A 20,242-nucleotide genomic window follows, 5' to 3' on the forward strand; every position below is an offset into this window, starting at 1 on the left:
TACTTGGATTTCTGGCACACGGCGCACCCAGTGAAGCCACAAGATTCACTGGAGATAGCAGACAGTATCTGCTGGCAGGTCTCTGTGTCCCACCTACAGAAGAAATCCCGTAAATGCAGGAGATAACTACCTCTTCCCACTGTTTACAGGCAGACAGGCAAAGTGATTCTCAAGAATATCTATTCTACATGTGAGGCATAATACATTAGAGCTCATTTCCCTGTGTGATTCCAGTCTGGGCAATCCATACTAACCTACAGGCACTTAGAAAACACCAAGGTATGTCATTTTAAACCGAACAAAAAAGCACTGCATATCTTGAACGTTTGTTACAGTGCATGGTTACAGTCTGAGAATGAGCCCCCTTATAAGGAGAGGTGAAACTACACAGGTGAACATCTCTTCTGATTACTAAGAGGGTCTTTTAGCATTACACAGCAGTTTGTAGTACACCCAGCACTGGGGTGGCTACTGTAAAATGTGGTTGGGGAAGGAAGGGACAAGGAGGAAGGTCTTCGTCTGCAAACATAAAACATTTTAAAAAGGGAAAACGTTCAAGAAACTCAGCTCACTGAGACATTTCACAGCTTTTTCAGGCTGGGAGAAAATAAAGGAAAGGAGTGAGTTGTCCAGCACGGCGTGAAGAAGGAAGCATGGCTCAGCTGAAGAGTAAGGCACTCGTATGTGGCCTGCTCTCAGCTGTTTTCATTTAGCCCTTTACAAATAAAACACTGTTGCTCTTCCAATTTTATTTTGGTGTGCAGAGCACTGGAACTTGTCAAAGTCACATAATGTGGTTGTATTATAGTCAGTTTTCACCGGAATACTGTTCTGTCTTATAAATTCTGCATAGAAACAGTTTTAATTCCAGCAATTTTTGTTCTTGCAGTCGTACGGAAGCAAGCTGTAAGTCTTTGCAGGGGTTTGGAAAGGAGGAATTTACCTTCCTGGATTACACTGTAAACTTATTTTTTTTCCTCCGAGCCAATTGCTTCACAGGAAGGTGTAAGAAAGCCAATGCAGGCACATCACTGCCTCTATCTGAGTATAAATGAGAAGAGAACATAAAAGGATCATGAAAAACCAAGCAGACTTCTAAAAGAGACCGAGTTTCTATTAGCGACACATAAACATGGAATAGATTGAATGATGCTTAGCTGGATGCACAATTGGTAGGAAAATACACCGCTATGGCAGTTTTCCATAGCTCACTGGACAGCTGGAGGAAAGTACTGTGCCTGGTTTTGAGTCCAACAGCTCAGTTCGGCACAGACAAACTCGAGATATTCTAGTGAAGAGCAAGAAAAATGATGAAAAGTCTAGAAAACGTGGAAAAGTTAAAGAAATTAGAATTAAGTCGAGAAAAGAAATGACTAAAAATCATAAACATTACTTTCCAATACGCAAGAGAGAATCATAGTGAATTAAAAAAAACAAAAATTCTACCTCACGGTCATGCCAGACAGAATGAGCCCTAATGAGGTAAAAGACTATCAAAAAAGATATTCATAAGGCAACAAAAATGCTTTTTTAACCAAAAAAATGGTTAATTCCTGAAGCAAATTGTGTGGGGAGATTCTAGAATCTACATCACCGGCAGATTTTAAGAACAGGGGGGACAAACATCTGCCAGGAACGGTTCACATATACCTGATCCCACTTTCAGGCAAAAGAAACAGCCTAGACAACCTCCTGAGTTCCATCCAGATTTTATTTTAAGATTTCTATGTTCATGCACCTTCCCATGCCTCACTCTCTGCATCGACAAAATGGGGTAATGATGTAAAGCATTCAGAGTTCTACTGACAAAAAGCACTATTTAAGATCTTGGCTAGGTGATAACAGCCTAGTAATGTATCAGCTGCAAGCCTACGTGAAAACTCTAAGTGCTGAAAATAACCACTGTCTCCTAAAACAGACATCTTTCTTTATGTTAGAAAAGAAGAAACGTAATGACAAAAATCTTTGTTAACGCAAAATTACAGTCATCGTGTAATGCAACCTGTCTCCATAATGTGTTGCATTCTGTAACACGCAGACTCTTAAAGTAAACAAAACAACGAAGGAGGACACATTCCAACGCAACTTGGAACCTACCTCGAGCGTTAACCAAAGGCACCTACTCGTTCTCTGCTTTTGCAAATGGGGCATATCATTCCGGGATAAGGACACAGAAGCATCTTGCTGTTAAAGCAGTGCTGATGTTTAGGTACGGTAAAAAACCCAAGACCTGCTGATACCACTAATCCTAGGACACAGAAACAACCCTCATTTCCTCAGCATTAGAATCATTCCCCTTCAACCACAGAATGCTATTTAATGCTACGTTTTTGTATTTCATTATTAGATACACATTATTAGACGCACAAAATTCCTGTTTACCATGTTCCTTATGGTAAGAAGTCTACCAAATACCTCAGCTGACAACAGTAACTGGATTTATCAACTTAAAGGACGCACATTGAATCCCTGAAGACAAACATCCATTTTCCTTTTCAGGACATATTGAGGAGGGAGCTCAGACTCATGCCCTGGCATACTTCCATACTCAGTTTGAAATTAATGGTCCACAATTCAATACAGTTACATGCAACATGAATAGAGCCAAATTCCCAAATGCATTTGCCGCTTCAGAGAGCAGAGCTGATGTGGCATTGGACTGGAACTGCACATTTCCTGCTTTGCAGAGGATTCACTGTCATTGAACAAAGCACTCTGGAAGAGCTATGTTAGGAATTTTTTTGTCAAAATTAACAAATATGTGAAAGAGCAGGCACATTGCCATTTTCATAAAATTTCGAGAAACCATTAACGGAAGCGGTGCACTGACATGAACTCAGCATAAAAAATTTATGTGTATTCTCATAATTCAATCTAAACTACCATGGAAAACCATATAAAGCTTCTCCAAAGTATAATTAAAGAAACAATCACGCTTTTCAGGCATAGCAAGATTTTAAAAATGCAGGTTTTGTTCTTACTGATAAAAGAAAAAGCAGTGCCAAAATAAGTGCCCTCTTTCCAGAATGTGTCAGATGCAGTTATAACAGAAATTCCATTAACAAAATTCCCCTGCGCATGACTCATGTTACCTGTCACTTATAAACAGCAAAATAAGAACAATTCAGATTTTACGTAACTTCAGTTGTAATCTTCTGAGAAAAGCCATTTGCCAACAATAGCAAAACAAATTAATATTTTATATTAACACACAAAATGGAGTATTTCATATAGAAGCTGCTATGTACCTAACATAAAACCTGAAAAGCAAAGACATGAAAACGTAAAGTAACCAGCACTAAACAGCCTATGTGCTTCTGTAATATGAAACAAGGGTCAAGAAAGGACTTAAAAAGCAGGTTAATGTGGTAACACAAAGACTGAGCGTTTTGGTATCAACTATGTGACAAAATGACAAAGTTAAAGTTACGTAGGTACCCAATGCATTTACATTCCTTACTGTGTTGTGATTTTCTCAGATTTTTAAGGCTAATTTTTAGCCTAGAGTAATAACGCTGAGTTTAGAATAAGTTATAATATCCCTAAAATTTCCTCTAAAATTATAGAAATGCACTTTCAACCTTACTGCATCTTAACATGACCTTTATCTAGCAGAATAACAGCAGCAGAAGCATTCTATTTTACACAAATGGTGAGGTAGGTAACAACATTATTTGCAGCAGTGGTCGATGCACTTTAACTGCTTCAATTCCCTCCTCTTAGTTCTTATTCCATTGCGAGCATTATTATGTCTGAGTGATTCCAGACCTTTTCAGGGGTATTTCCCACTTAACTGGATGACTGAATTATTTCTAGATTTAGTTTAAAGGGAATTAGGTAACTAGCTTGATCATTTTAAAATGTAATATTAGTTACTATAATAATATTTCAAAATATATGACATTTTAGTTTACAGATGAGTATAAATATACAATTATGTTCATGTGTTTTGCACTAAGACTTGTTATATCTACAGCACAAACTTTCATCCAGCAAAACAAAAAGTAATTCCCTTAAAATAAGAAAAAATACACTTGGTAAGTTATGCCTGTACTCTCTAAAAGCCTCACAGAGAGGATATAATTGACACGGAGCCAATATAATCTATTTATTTCATTAAATGAATATAACTTTGTCCTCAGTGGTAATATAACCATAGAAGTTAAGCATTAAGGGATAAAAAGTTTCCTAAATTTAAATTGTAAAAAAAAAAAAAAAAAAAAAAAAAAAAAGGTATTTAGGTATTGGAAATAATTTTTTTCCTACTAACTGCATGAATATTTTACCTTATTCAATTTTAATTAAATATTTCAGTTTATAATCAAGATTATTTATTGAATAATCTTGCTATTAAAAACATGCTGATCAACAACAGGGTCCAAGGCTCCTTTCAGGTATGGTTATTAAAAAAAGAGAAACAAATAACAATAAGGTACACCTAATATTTGCTTATAGAGGTTGCTTTTAGTTGTAGAATCAGATTTAGCAAAGATTTCATAACTCTGTATAATTCCATTTCAATCCCTTTTTCTTGTAATCACATTATTTTCAACCACTTTTTCCTTCTTACACTAACTAAAAAAATCTTATCTTTTGATTCTACCAAACACTGTCATACCCTCTTACCTTCCCAGGCCAACAGAACTGAAAGATAGCTCTAGCAGCTTAGACCTAGCATTCATTTACATTTGGTATAGCGCATGAAAAACAGAAGGTAAAACAAAAAAAGTAAATAAGTGAAACAGATCACATTTATTGACTGATGTGCTCGTTTCATGATCAATATGAAAAAGTAGGCATCAAGAATATATGACGAAAAGTAAAAATCTATCATTTAAGAAGCTGTAAAAAGTAATGATATCGACTAGTATTTCTCAATTGCTTGGCTACATTCCCAGGGAACTCATAAGGTATGGAAAGTGTCACTACAGCCGGGAATGACATATGGCACAGGATATCTTTGGCACATTAGGTCTCCTGGCAGGAAAGTGCCACAGTGTCATGCCAACTGGGGCATGGGAATTAAGCAGCCCAGTCACAGACTACTGGCCAGCCTCACACTAATCACTGACTGAAAGCAAACAAAATCTCCCTTCCTATATTCTTGCTATACCTCTCAAAGGACAAACATATCAACATACATTTATTATTCATATATCTGATGTTTATTTTAAATGTAAAGAAGTTGTGGAAATGTTTTACGTTTCAGAAGACAGACTGCATTTCAGAAGAGAGAGCAGATGAAAAACAGTAGTCCAAACATGTCACTAGTAACACAGCTCTGCTATCCCACAGCTGCTATCAAATAAGGGGTGTCTGATGAAGTACTTTTTGTACTGAAAAGTACTTAAGTCCTTTGCCTAAAAATACAACAACATAAACTGTCACACAGCAGCTCCCACCTTTTCTGATACTGTACCAGCAACACCCACTGCAGGCAAGCCTACTGTTTATACGATCTCTGCTACTCTTTAAGAAACTGAAAAACACTGATCCCTTTCCCTCTCCCAGAAATCTATCATCCCAGCAGTTTTCTTGGTTTCCCCTTCAAAATGGCATGGAGTGAACATAGACATGTTGGAAAGCAAATTCACTTGAAGTCAACGATGACACCCGGACTCCAGTCATAGGACCTCGCAAACCCAGTGAAGACAGCAGCTGGCAGTTCTCAATGCCTGGCCATGCTTAAGTATAGTGTAAGACATAGCCCTTTTGAATATCATGTGTGCTTGTTTTCCCAGATTTGTCTTCTTTTTTGGCCTGAAAATTTATCTAGGTGGAAAAATTGGAATCTAATTTTTTTTTTTTAATTTGGTCCAGCAGCCTCTGTAACAAGTGGCAACTGATCATTTTAGATCATCAGAAAATAGTTGGACTGACTGTTCTAAGAAATGACACAACAAAAGCATGATTCACCTGCTGATCCCCGGTACAAAGGAAAAACTCAGGCATGTATTCATCAAGGAACAAAGAAGAAACATAGAGGGCTAAGGCTCTATTGCCTTTTTAATAGAGGTTCAAAAAGGTAGTATGAATTCATCGTAAGTGTATACATCATTAATGTACATAATTGGCTGTGACTTTGATAAGTATTTGATAGCACTTTTCAGCACTATGCAGCTGACTTCTTATTAACTTGATGGATTTCAAAGATCTGTTTGTTTGTTGACAACAGTTACATGACAATCCGAGAATACCAAAAATCACAGTAGAAAAATCCCATACGTCTTCTATCTGAGAAAACTCCTAGGACATATAATCAATCACATTGCAACTGAATAATAATTTTAAACTGCCAGAGTTTTATGAACAAACAACATGTGATAACTGTATTACTAGTAGAAGCAATTGCTAGATAAGGTCCCTTTTGAATAGAGTTTTCAAACAGACACGAAACATCCTTTTACCATCCCATTGATTAATGGGATCAGATGTATTCAAAGTCAAGAGATTCCTATTTAGCCAGCTGTATCAGAGAAATGGTGAAGAATTAGTTCCGAGTCAGTAAAGATAGCCTTCCCCAACTTGTGTACTTTTTCAAAACATATACCTTAGATAATTTCAGTTAAATTACTGGGGTGATTTGAATGAGTACAAGTTTATAGAATAAGGCCTTGACAGCCATTCAAAAGGAAAACAGATTCTTACTGTAGTTCTGTGGAACAAGTTCTGGGTTCTTTGGTGTTTTGAGTTTGAAAGATACATCTCCGATAGTGACAGTATCACCTAAAAAGAGAAAAGAAGTATTTTAGTTCCCAGATACTTTTTAAGCGTGCAATATACTTATATTAAAATCTAAATCATAGGCCTGCTGTGGGAAGGCTGACTGCAAGTTCACAAAAGATGCTATAATGTGTTTGAGAACTATTAGTTTACTAATTAGGCTCTGAGGGTTTTCAATAGATCAGGCAGCAGTACAAGTTATGTTTAATTAATAATCCGCAACTTTTTTTTTTATTGCTGTTTTTATAACCAGGGACTTACTTGGATGGGAGCTATGGAATTTAAGCTCACTATACAATTCCGTTCCAGACATCATCACCGATTTCTTGAAATGAAATGCTTAGCCTGTTTGTCTGCAGAAATAGCAGTGAGAAACACTTGTAGGGGGGATGATTTCCCTGAGTTTTCAGTAAGCCTGAACCTGTACCTCTCAGAGGTACAAAATGACATTTTCATACCAGTGGGTCCTTACTGCACTCTCTGACAGTACAGCTGCAGAATCCAGTACCTTTCCGTGGTTCCAGAGGACTCAAGTATTTTTTGCTCTGGATTTCTGTATTTCCTAAAATCAAGCACCTGCCATTTTATTTACTAGTCCCTTACTAAGACTGCAAAAGTCTTATCTGTCTTTCTGCATTGGCAGGCTTGAATTAAATTGCAGGGCATGCCCTGTGTACTTTCTCATGGAAATCAGAACTGAAATCTAGTTTGCAGCCAGGAAATGGGTGAGCACCAAGAAGGCATTGGTCATACAGAAAAACAGCACAACAGCCAAAATGTGTGAAGCCAAGAAAACGAGCTGCAGACTGGTAACAAACAAAGGTTATATTTTTCAATAGCTGAACCAAGTCGGGCAAACAAGTTCATGACTACTAAGTTGATGAAACTAAGTCAGCTGGTGAATATAGTAAAATTATACTTTTTTCAGTTACTATTGTTGAAGATAACACCACTTTCACTGCCTAACACGCTGCAGTATGCGTGAGGATGGAGAGAATTAGTTTTAGTTAGATTACTGGCAGTAACACTGCTGTGCAGCGGGTGCAGCTCTGCCACGACACTCTGATTACACTACCTTTCCATGAATTAAGGCCAAGTTTTAGAACTGTTTATGGCTGTGTTTTCTGAGAATTGAGAGGTAGAAAGGACACGGCCACGAACAAGATCCAACCCTAAAAATCCTGTTGTTGATCTGCACCTCCTCCTACAGCATCTGAGAGGATCCATTCTCCAGCTGACTATTTGCAGCACTATATATGAAGTCAGAGAGTTCAGAAGACCAACACCGGAAGCAGAGAGGGTGATGCTGAACAGGAATCTCACGTCCAAACGGCCAAAGGCACCTAAAACTGCTCCCATGCAGCACCTCTCCTTTCAGTCAGCAGTGACTATAGTTTTGCACTCAAAGGCAGTCCTTTTCCAGCTTCCCTAGATGTTACGCCAGATCTTACAGGACTGAGAATTCATAGGTTCTGACACTGCTCATACAGTCCATGGTAAAAGCTACACGTTCAGGACTTGATTTATAGCAGCCAGCGCAGAAGCACTTTAAGCAACAAACAAGAAGTGATGAAGAAAGGATTACAGCTGATTTCCACCCAAATGTAAGTGCTTAACAATGACCCTGAGACTGGGATTCACAGCCTGACGTACATGCCTGCACTTGGATGTCTTTGTTGCTCCTGAAGTCCCAATAAACAGCCCACCTTTTTTTCCTTAAAATATTGGCAGAAGAGGATAAACTCCTCCCACATTTTATCAAACAATACAGTGCTTAAATGACTTGCGCAACAGCAATACTGCTATATAAAAGGCAGCCAAGGGTTAATCCCCAACCCTAACGCCAAGTGTCACCGAGTAGTGCCTACTTTCCCTGCTTAGAGGTAAGTATCCTTCTCTGGCTAATTTGTCTACAGCCAAGAAGCAGATGGTCCAAAATAGAGCTGGGGCTAAACTAACAGTTAGGCAGACCAGGTGATTAGCAGGTCGGCACTTTAGCTCATTTCCTGCCCCTCTTTAAATCTGCAGTAAAAATGTACCTATGACTCCTGTGCCCTCTTCAGCTTGAAGTGTTTAAACTCTCTCCAAAAGAAAGTGCAGCAGTTCAGGGATCTGTTCCCCGTTCTCGCAACTCTTACATATTTTATGTTAAAGAGTCACCAGACAAAAGATGCAACTTCGGCAAGGAGGAGAACCTAGGATTTCACACTCAAAGGGGTTTGCCCACTTATCCAGGTTTTAAACCAAGAAAAACTAGTTTACTGCCTAAGCTTTGTCTCCCATTCCCTTTCTTCTGCTACAGCTCCAACCACTCTTCTCACTGGAGAGCTGCTAAAGGGTTGACCAAAATGCCTCCAAGAAGGAAACATCACAGGAGCCCACTGCTTCCTGCAAGAATTGACACTTCACTCGTTAGCTCTACTAGAAAGAATTTTAACATTCTAAAAAGAGCAGGTTGCCTGATATATCCTTAGGAAATTAGTGCCAACTTGTTTTCTCACTGCTCCCCAGCCAACATGCAATGAGACAAGAGTATATGACTAATTAGCTTCTAGCTTAAATCACCTCAACTCAACTTGTAAATATTCTTTCATACATACACAGCTTTCCAAAACACAGTAGGGATAAGATACCAGATGCCAAAATAACAAGGTGTCAGACTTTTTAATACATTGGGATGATGATATCATCTCCATAAGAGCATTTTAATTACCTATTTTATTGGCTGAGCATTAAAAAACTTTACCCTCAATTCCCCACACTTTCCAAAAAAAAAAAAGAGCAACAAACTGAATGTTGTCTAGGTGAAAAACTGGAAAATACATCTTCTTTGATGGGATTCAGGTCAGTCCATAACATGCTAGCTCTTGAACAATGGATCCAATCAATTCCAAAATTTTGACAAATATTCCAGCCATCAATGGACCCTACAAATGTTGGTGAAATCCAGGCTGGGAGGGAACTTCACAGAGGAAGAGGAGAAAGTTGAGCACACAGCATACAGCTAGCACACAGCTAGCTGGCAAGGAAGTGACAAGAGCCTGCTTGGTAATCTGCGGTGTTAAATCAGCAAGACTCATAATTTAAGGACGCGTACCCCAAATATTTTGTTTATATTTAGTGATCAGGAAAGAAGTAAGAAGGCAGAGAAGTCAGTGAGGTGAGTTTTGAATCTTCCTGTGATTTGCAGATTCACTTTTGTTTCCTGCGCAGTTCTTGTTGCTGAATACTATTTGTTTTCACCTTCTTATCAGCCTGAATTAGCAATAAGCAATTCCACCAGGAACGTCCAGCCTCATCATCCCCACAGTAAATGGAAGGTGCTACAAACAACTTCATAGGGTAAGTTATGTAATGGACCACTGCAAATTACAGAATACCCCACAAATACTCCACCCCAGCTCCCAAGCTACTATTTCACTATTGTGGATAAAAGCCATACAGGTATGGCTTTGTAGCGAAGACTCTGTAGCTTTATACTAGACTTGCTTAGGCTAACTGCAGTGAAGATGTGTCCCTGGTTTCTTATCTTGCAGACAGAAAGTAATAATCTTAGTTATCACAATCTTTGGGGAAAACAGTGGGATACAAGGAGTGCCTGATGTAGGTCTGCTGAAACAAGGGAAGAGCCAGTTAACCCAGAGGGGGGCATCCCATTTGGGGGGCGGTCAGCATACAACGGAGGTACTTTAGGAGCCCATGTCATGTGGATCAGACAGTGGAGGCACATAAAGATTATGACCCAATAACGGGTCACTGTGACAAGGGGATACAGAAGGAGCCTCAATATATGCAATGACCATTCTGCTGCCTCAGGAGTAGACAGGTCTTCATTGTAACTGTCCTGTAATGCCAATTCGTGTATGTATAGGTAACTAGCCAGTAAGTGCAACGCATGGAAACTCATATACTCCCTTCTTTAGAGGAGAGGTAACAATATTAAGACATACATTTGTTCTTACTATAACTGACAGGGGCCCTTTCGGTGAGCAGGGCTATTCATCATGTTGTTTCTCTCACTAAACCCATTCAGGGCTACTGAATACAAAGGCATCATCTCTAGCTCCAGGTCCCTGAACTGCAGGGGAGGCAGCTGGAGGCTGGGAGACGGAGTCGGGAGAGTATCACTACATGAACATCCTGGGCTTTTATTCCTCCCCAGGCATCTGCCACTGACCGTTCTCAGATACAGTATAGTAGAACCTGGTAGACCTTTTAACTGACCCAGTATGGAAGCTTTTTTGTACAATCGCAATAAGAGAACTTCTTGAAGCCACAACTAATCCCATCGATAATATGTAAGGTGGTAAGATTGGTGCCTTTGACCTGTCTTCTATTTAAAAGCTAGTATTATGTCAAATATCTCTCTTTTCCTCCCTCTTCCCCCCAAAAACCTATTCCCTAATCATACTGTTTTTCTATATGCTAAGAAAAAAAGGAACGGCTGTTTAATTCAAATTATTTACTGTAGTGCATCATATATGAAGATAAATAGATTGCATCTCAACTACAATTTAAAAATTTAAATAGTAGAAAAGGTTTTATTTCTTCTATTTGCCACTTTTGCAGTGAAACAACACGTTTGTGTACTCGTATTTAGTTTTTGAGTAATAATTGTATACAATACAATTCCAATCTCATGTGTAAATCTTTACACTCTCAGGGTTCTTATCACACACCACACTGAATCTTTAGCTAAGCTTAGGTTTTAGGCGGCTGACATTACTGCCTTTTGACCTCTTTAGTACTGAATTTGTATGAGATTAACACTCTCCAAAAGTGATCTTAGCACATTACCCATTCACTTGTACACAGACCATCCATCTGGTCTCAAAAGCAAGTAACAGCAAAAACGCATCAAAATTGCAAAGGTGCTAAGTTTTGATAGCATTAATCTCTATTTGATTAGACCACATCAGAGGAAAGTTCAATAGCTAAATTACATCCAAATGTATATTTCTAGATCTTGATTTCATTGTGATGCGAAGGAAAGAAAAAAACAATGCTTTAAACTGATGCATTTATCCAACACATTTCCATAGGGGCAGAAAAAAGAGAATGTCAACCATTATCTTTGAAGAGCCAACTTATTTTTAAGAAACAGAAATGACACTTCCAAGGACTTGTTTTTTCCGTTTCCATAACTTTTTTGAATACGTTATTGAAGAAGAAAAGCAATCATGTCTACACAGCTTTTTCTCTTTTCCTACTGACTTGTTCATAGCCATCTTCACGGCGACAAACATTATACACAGACTCAGGGTAACACTGTAACGTATTTTGCTTCTTATTTTGGTGCCGAGAGCCTCCCAATAGAAGAGTATCACAGGGAGAAAAACATTGCCTGTGCTCACTAGATTTGCTCCTTGACCACCACTGCCCTTAAACACAGATGAGCTGGAGCTCAACCGCTGCCGATGTGACACTGTTACAGAACTGAAATTAATTGGATTTCTACATAACAAAAACTGTCTCCAACCTCAGTAAAAATGTTTCAGGTAAGTCTTCCTGTTATTCTGAGCAAAAGAAATGGTTTCTCCTTTCCTTCTCAGAAAATAAAATAACGAGTCAAACACACAAAATCTGATTACCTAATTTCTACTCAACAGTATTATTAGACCTTCCAGTTGTTTTTTTTTATTTTAAGTTTTGAAGCTAAGGTTCGATTTTTGAATTATCTACAATAAGTTAATGATCTTCTTTACTGGTTAAAGTCCAAAGTGTCATTCAAACAAAATCTTATTTGTATTTACTCTAGAAAGTGACCCTTTTCCTTCATTTTTCTGTATTATTTCCAGATCAGCACCATGAATATGAAAACTTCTCTGACATCCAGTCATGTATGAAGCTTACAGTCATTTCTTTAGAGTAGAGTTATTTTTTGTTTGGGCAATAGCATGCCCTAAAGCTAGGAAGACTGATGATGCTCAGTTACGGAAGTGTTATGATGGCAATAGTCAGTTTTAAATATGGTTAACACTATGATGGTCTCAGGCTTCATATGTACACTGCAGAACACGTCTTTATATGTCTTTAACAAGTCCAGGAAGTCCCCATCTCATCAATGCATCAAAAAATTGTAGAAATATTGGTTAGAAGGGACCTCTAGAGGTCACCTACTCCAACTTCCTGCTCAAAGCCAGCTTATCAGCAACGCTAGACCAGGTCAGCTCTGGCCTTGGCTGAATCTGAAAACTTCCAAGGATGGAGACTACACAACCTTTCCAGCTAACCTGGAAAGTGCTGCACCACTCTCCTAGCAAAACTATTTTTCCTATTGTCCAGTCTGAACCTCCCAAGCCACAATTTGTGACCACTGCCTCGTTACATAATCTACCACTATTAGTAAGAGTTTGGTTGCATCATCTTTGTAACTATAATTGTAAGCTGCAGTTACACTTTTCCTCCTTGGCCTTCTCCTTGCAAGCCTAACAAGCCCAGCTTCCTCAGACTCTCTTCGCTGTCACGTGCTTTCGGCCTCCAACAATTTTAGTAGCCCTCAACCAGACCTCCACCAGCTTCTTAATACTTCCCTAAAACTGGGGGACCCAAAACTGGACACAGCATTCCTGGTGGAATATCATCAATGCCCATTAGAGATAAACCCTCCCTAGTGCCTACTACAGATGTACCTTCCCTTAATCATTGGCCATGCTCCTGCTAACATAGCCAAGTCTCTGGCTTGCCTGATGTGCTATGAGAGTGCAGTGTTAGCTCATATTCAACTGACATCCCCTATAATCCCGACATCTTTTTCAGCAGAGCTGCTTCTCAGCCAGTCCCTTCCCATCCTGTACGGATGCACAGCGTTATTTAGGTCCAATAGCTGAACTTCATACTTCTTGAACTTTATGACATTTCTCTTGGCCCAGTTCTCAAGCTTATATAGGTCCCTCTGGACTAAAGATCTGCCATTTGTCAGATTGTAGGGATTTTGTCCCTATGTACTAAGTGGTACTTTTATACCACTCTTCTGTTGTTTGTCCTTGTTTTCACTTTTATATGTCCCCTTTTTGTGTTTTAAGCCATTGAGAGGTTCCTTGCTTGGCCAAACAGGCCTCCTGCTGAAATTCCCAGTCTTCCTGCACTGTGGGCTGGTTCACTGATGAGCTATCATTAAGTTTTCTTTAAAAATCTTCCAGTTCTCCTGGGCACATTTCTCCTTCATGGTTGTTATCCAGGGATTCCACCAAGCAATTTCCTGAAAAAGCCTCTGCACTCCTCAACCCCGGAGTCCTAGTTCTGCTGCTCGTGTTCCCAGCCTTCTTCCAGATCCTGAACTCAACCATTTTATGGTCACCACTATCCAGGCTGCCATCTCTGACCATACCGGCCACAGTTTTTCCCTGCTTGTGAGCAGCAGGTCAAGTAAAGCATTATCCCCGTCAGCCTCTCTGGCATTTGCATTACAAAACTGTTACCAACACAGTCTAGAAACTGCAAAGATTGCTTCCATGGTGCCAGACTGGCCTCCTAGCAGATGTCTGGATGGTTGAAATCTCCCATGAGAACAAAGGCCCATGAGTGGGAGGTTTCTGTTAGCTATCTGTAGAAAACAATATCCACTACCTCCTCTTAGTCATGCGGTAATAGACACCCACCACATCCCCAGCGTTCCCTTCCAAATCTTATTTATGCGGTCAATGCTACTTGCATGAAAATTAGCTCATAGTGTTTTAAAACTATGTGAAGATTCCTGAAATAAGGTTCTCTCAATGCAGAAAAAAATAGACTATCAGTCTATTCTAAACTGGGCTTAGGTATCAAATGCATTAGTATAATTTCAATAACGTACTTCAATTAAAACGAAATAATGACTGAAAATCAATATAGAGTTGTTTTAAAAACTTCGTATACTGGAAAGATACCAAAATAGACAAAATTGCCTTCAAAATTCACTGTAGCATCTCCCATGCAACTGAGTTCCCGACTTCGCGAAGCAGGTTCAACTTCAGGCTTGTGTACTGAAACAGGCAGCACTTGCAAAATACATCAACACATATTATGACTGTAACAGTTGCTAAAAAGGAAAAGTTAAAGTTTGAATAATTGCCAGATATTAAAACTCAGAAGCTATTTACTGACATTTACTCCTGGAAACAACTATGAAACCCTACTGAAGAGTGTAAAAGGCAGAAGGCAGTAGAGTGTCAGGCAGAAGCTTATCTGCCTGACAGCTCATCCCTTTCTTCCAGCTAGATCAGTAAGTCGAATAAAAGATACTATTCTTTTGCCATCAACCTTTTCTCTCTTAAATGTTAGAAACAGTTTAAATAACTCAGGCATAGCACCACAAACTTTCATCAACAACTGGCTTTAAAAGCCCCTGTCCCCACTTGCTGCGTTCTCAGTTGTACTGTTGTAACAGTTTGCAAGGCCTTGTTGTAAAACAAATCCCTGGAATAACTTCAGTCATCACTTTTACAATGCAACCTTGCAAGTACAACTGAGGAGGTAGTGAACAACAGCATGAACATTAAGAGAAAGAGGAAAGGATGAAGTCTCTTAAATAGGTTTTGCTAGTGAAGAAACTATCGCCAGAGCTATGCTCCCAGCAGCCAATGTTTCAAACTCCAACCAGATAACGACCCAGCGAAAGTTGGAAAAGGGAGTACGCTGAAAAGGATTAACTTCCATTAGCAACCAGTTCTGTAGTCTTTGGACAGTGATAGACCTGGAAAAAAATGAAAAAGCCTCCTAAACACACAGTCCCATTCACAGTTTTCTTTCAGATTATGAATATTTACCACAACCACTAACATCCTATTTACCGATAATTACCACTACAGGATTCCAGAGTCTGATGCGCTTTCCATAATAGACTGTGTTACACCTAGCAGACAAACATTCTTGCATGTATAATTAAGACGTTTTAGGCTTAAAGCATGGGTTTGGTTAGAGAACGGGAGTGACCACATTTTGGAAGGCACAGGAAGTAAACCTGGACAGGAAGACCTGCAGGAACACAGAATGAAGCTGGCATATATCTTGGTTCACATTAGCAACAAAGCATAAGTTGCCATATGTCTACTGAGCAACAAAGCACGTGAGACCTTCCTTTACCTGGAATACCAGCTATATTTCCTGATCGGAAAAAAGATTTTTTTTAAGCTTTTCAATTTTCACCTATCTCAGCATTTGTTCCCATCATCCCCTTAAAGAATCTCTGAGATTATGTATTTCATCAGATTTTTATCAAAAGTTTCATACTATATACAGATAGACGGATCAACTATTTAAAGGCCAGTGAACTGAGTTTAGTCAGAACTTCACTTTGGTCAGCTAATAATATTTTTAATAAAATAGTTCATCACAAATAACTGCCGTCTACAACAGCTTGACTTTTGTTCAGTTGTTGGAAGGAAATATACAATCTACTTTAAAAAACGAATCAGATATCAATATTTATTTCTATAAATTAAGTTTCTCTCATTTCAGTTGAGCAAACTGAAATCCTTTCCAGTTATTCCTATTACCCATTAGTTACTGTGTGCCTGTCTTTTACATCAAGATTTCTCTTCAGCCCTAGCACTATATAACTCTTGTCAGTTCCTCCATAGCTGCCAGTGCGCCAGCAAGACATATTCCACATTACAAAGACAGAGCATGACCCCTTCGCATATTACAGGACAAAAACAGACAACAGATTCTCCCTTATACTTAAAGAGTACCATCACAGAGAGGAAATTTGGTCTGGCACGGACATCAGATACAAATTACTGAGTAGACAACAATTTACTTTTTACCTGTCTGGTTAACAGCTTCCAGCCCTTCCAGAAATATTTGCCTTTCAGAAATATTTACCTTTTCAGTACAGAAGACCCATATAACCTTGACACAAAGACTTACAATTAAAGCAGGCACCTAGCAATAATAAAAACACATATTGCATACAAAGTTTCAGATCATCTCTTTGCATCTTCAGTAATCTCTGAGAAGTAATGAGGCCTGCAAAAGGATATGCAAGAACCTTCAAAATAAAATTTAAAAAATGAATAGTAAATAGCATTTCTAGCATCGAGGCCCCAAATTCACAGGCGCACAAGAGGCACCATAAAGAATGAGAGCTTGTCTCAGACGCCCAGAAGGCAAATATCCCTAACATCATTTCTCATCCTGTCTTTAATAGTTATAAGATTGCCAAGAGCTCCGAGGCACAACATTTAAATCTTCCTGCCAAAACCATTACCATCATTGATGTTAACTGGGAATACTTGTATTATTCATATACATATCCAGTATAATCGTGAATACTGCTAAATGGTAAGTTACATTCAGTTACATTCTATAGCATTGAATTTTATGGTCAAACTACTAAGTATTTTTAGAAATAACTGCATTTGCTACTGTTTGGTTTCATTGATTTTCTCCTTATTCTTAAGTTTGTTCATCCCAACAAAGGGACAAAATGTCCTGATCTACCTTTTTCAGGTGTTTCTTTTGCACACCCTCAACTGGTTCCATTTTATTCCTCTTCTTTTTAAGGTAAACAACTCGTCTTTTCAACACTTCTCACAAATAAAGTATCTTCTATTCAAAAAATGTTTGATGGTATGTCACAGTTATCTGCTCTTCAGAAAGATTTCCTTCTTGATAGACTCAAACACCTATTTAAGAAACGAACCAATGTCAGCTAATGCTCAGATCCCAAAATAAAAACAGAAGCGAAAAGTATTAAAGGAGGAAGAGCGTTAATTAAGAGCTTTAGCAAGCACCTCACCATCAGAACCTCGCGGTATCCTTCTAGTCCCTTCATTCACAGCTGCTCGTTATTCACCCCACATTTAGCAGTTTTGGTGTTCATCCCGGATCCCGCGCCACCTACCCCAGGCGTCAATCGCGACTCCCAAACACCAGTCCTGCCCTGCGCAAGGCTGTGCTCTGTCCCAAAGGTCATCAGAGGACACTCTGGGACAGCTCAGGCCACCCTGCCTAGCATTCGCCAGCTCCCGGTCGATCCCATCTCTCGCTAGCGCTGCTTAAGGGGAATCAGTTTTCAAGACTGTACAACAAGGCAAACACAAACACGCCTCGGCCTCGGCGGCCCTCGATGTCGCTAGGCCGCACCACACCTCTGCAATAACCAACCTGACCCAAGAGGCGCAGCGCCTCCTTCCCCGCGGAGCGAGGCCTTTCGCGAGAGGAGCTGCGGGAGGCCGCGCCAGGCGTCCCAGCAAGCCGCCCTCCCTCCCTCCCGCCGCCCCCCAGGCCCCGCGCGTCCTGCAGCGGGGCCGGAGCCGCGGGGCGAGCACGGCCGGGGGCCGTTACCTGAGCTGCGCAGCGCCCGCACCTCCAGGCGCAGGGGCCGCGCCGCGGGGGCGCCGCCGCCGCGCAGCACCTGCCGCAGCAGCAGGCGGACCCTGCGCGCCGCCGGGCCGCCGGCGCCGCGGCCCAGGCACAGCACCCGCGACTCCATGGGCGGCAGGGCGGGGGAAGGGAAACGCCGAGGCACAAAGTCCCACCGGAAACTAGCGCCGGGCCGGCGCCGGCGCCGGGCGCGGGCTGGGGCGGCTGTGGGTGCGCCAACCTCCGGCCGCCGCCGCTGCGGAGGGCGGTGGGGAGGAGATGGCGGCTGGTCCCCGCCGGGCCTCCCCACCCCCAGGCCAACGGCCATGGCGGCGCGCAGCGCCGGCGGGGCGGCCGTGGCGCAGCGCGGGGAAGTTCCCGACTGGAAAGCGGGTGGAGGCTGAGGGGGGAAGGTGTGGAGAAGGGCCGCAGAAAGGCGGTTGAGGAGGAGTAATGCTCCTGGGAAGAAGGAAGTTGAGTTTTTTCCTTCCCCTCCCCCCCCAACACCTTTTTTTCTTTCTTTCTGGAACGTAAATTGGAGCTGTCTTTGTAAGGGGATGTGACACCAGAAAAGAATTTTTTTTTTATTTTTTTTAAGCTGCAGAGGCATCCCAGGATGCTGAACTCACCTCCCAGTATCGCATCAGGAAAGGAAAACTGGGCTAGAAAGGGCTTCATCTCGCCATTCGCCAATTGCCAGCGATGACCTCCACGCAGGCCCACAGAAATGCCGGGTTACCATCCGAAGGAGCAAAGGCCCTTTCCAGGGCAGCCCTAAGGGAGAGCAGGATCCGGGTGGTCTCTTTGCCTGGCCAGCTGCGTCATCTTACGGCGTTACTTTGCTAAGTGCTAATTCAAAATTTCAAGGTTGGACACAAGAAAGACAATAATCTATGGATGCACTGCAAGGCATGTCAAAAGCAGCATCTTATGAGATGGAAACTGGAAGTTTTAGGTTTTGTCCAGTAAGGCCAGGTGGAGTGTGAACTATGAGAGGAGCATGAGATGGTCTTTAGAGGAAAGTGGCTGAGCTCCGTAACTATGAACATTTACAACACCCTGGGAACTAAAGTATGAGGCGCAGATGCTGTACTAATTTTGTGCATGAAAGAGATTTCCCAGTTCTAACTTCTTGAATTCTGTCACAGCCTGTTAATTCATCTGTATAGCCCTAATCAAATACTTAACTGCTCTTCAGAACCTCGGGTGCAGGTACCTCTCTTGCTTTATCTGTAACCCTACACCCCAGCGTTATAATTCTGCCCTCTTTTCCCTTTTAAAGTCTTTTCAAACTTAATTTCTTTTATGAACAAAGGCTTCTAAAACAGTGGCTATCTAACATTCTGTGTTCTTGTAACTGAATATTCTTTGCCTCCTGCCAACTGAAGTCGGTGGGTTTTTTTTCAGTTTTCTCATATATGAGGATGAGCTTGGCATAGTTTTAGTTGAAATCAAACCTAGAGCCCAAGGTTTTGTAGTGCAAATTTGTAATTATATCAGATTTGATTTCTTGTATCAAAAGTTTTCATTTAAAATTCACCTAAATACAACTAATACTCTTTTTAGAATCATTTCTGAATTTTTTACTTAGAATGCTGTTTTGTGGATAAATATTCTGAAACCGTATGTAGATCATGGGCAGATAATTTTTAAATATTGAATAAAACCATGCTATAGAAATAAAATTGCAAAACTAAACATACTGAAGTCAGGAGACACAAAGGCTTGTGATCTTTGAGCTACAATAATTTACCACGTTGCACATGCCATGGATATGACTGTCCATAAATAAAATATGGCTGAATTAATGTGCCATAGTATCCTAATGCAACTTCTTACCTATACTCTTGGAATGAAATTATTTCTTATTTTACAATTTAAGAAGAATTTAACCTAAGATTGTAGTTACTCAGAAGTGACGTTTTGCACGTACATAGTTTAGATTTTAGATTTTCATAAAGGGTGATGTTACTGAAGTGTTACATTCCAGAGCTCTGTTTTCCAACAAAAGTGACTGCTCTTGAATATATTTAAAAGATTGGGAGTAAATTTTACACTAATTTGGAAAAGGCTGAAACTTTCATTGGATCCCAGTGATACTAACAAGACCAGCTCCAAGGAAAATCCAGATGAGACTTGGATCTTAGCAACAGTAAGACGATAGTGAGGGAGCTTAGCTAAAGGTAGAAGCCAGAGTCCAGGCAACTGTTTATTTGCAAGTAAATCGTCTTTA

The 20,242-nt window shown here is 40.4% G+C and overlaps 1 protein-coding gene and 1 long non-coding RNA gene across 2 annotated transcripts in view; one reads left to right on the forward strand and one right to left on the reverse strand.

The window, feature by feature from the left end:
• The window catches only part of VWA8 (von Willebrand factor A domain containing 8), a 181,202-nt gene extending 162,515 nt beyond the window's left edge, over positions 1-18,687 (reverse strand). Inside the window, exons 1-2 of the mRNA XM_068929726.1 lie at positions 18,186-18,687; positions 6,649-6,726 (exon numbers count right to left, since the gene is read on the reverse strand). Of these exons, the coding sequence (XP_068785827.1) occupies positions 6,649-6,726; positions 18,186-18,687 (580 nt within the window). The remainder of the gene's footprint in view (positions 1-6,648; positions 6,727-18,185) is intronic.
• Positions 18,274-19,580, forward strand: LOC138065573 (uncharacterized). Its single transcript, XR_011138595.1, has 2 exons — positions 18,274-18,482; positions 18,608-19,580. It is a non-coding gene; the product is annotated as an uncharacterized lncRNA (long non-coding RNA).
• The last annotated feature ends 662 nt before the right edge of the window (positions 19,581-20,242 follow it).

This window comes from Struthio camelus, chromosome 1 (assembly GCF_040807025.1).
Source record: "Struthio camelus isolate bStrCam1 chromosome 1, bStrCam1.hap1, whole genome shotgun sequence".
Classification (NCBI taxonomy): Eukaryota; Metazoa; Chordata; class Aves; order Struthioniformes; family Struthionidae; genus Struthio; species Struthio camelus.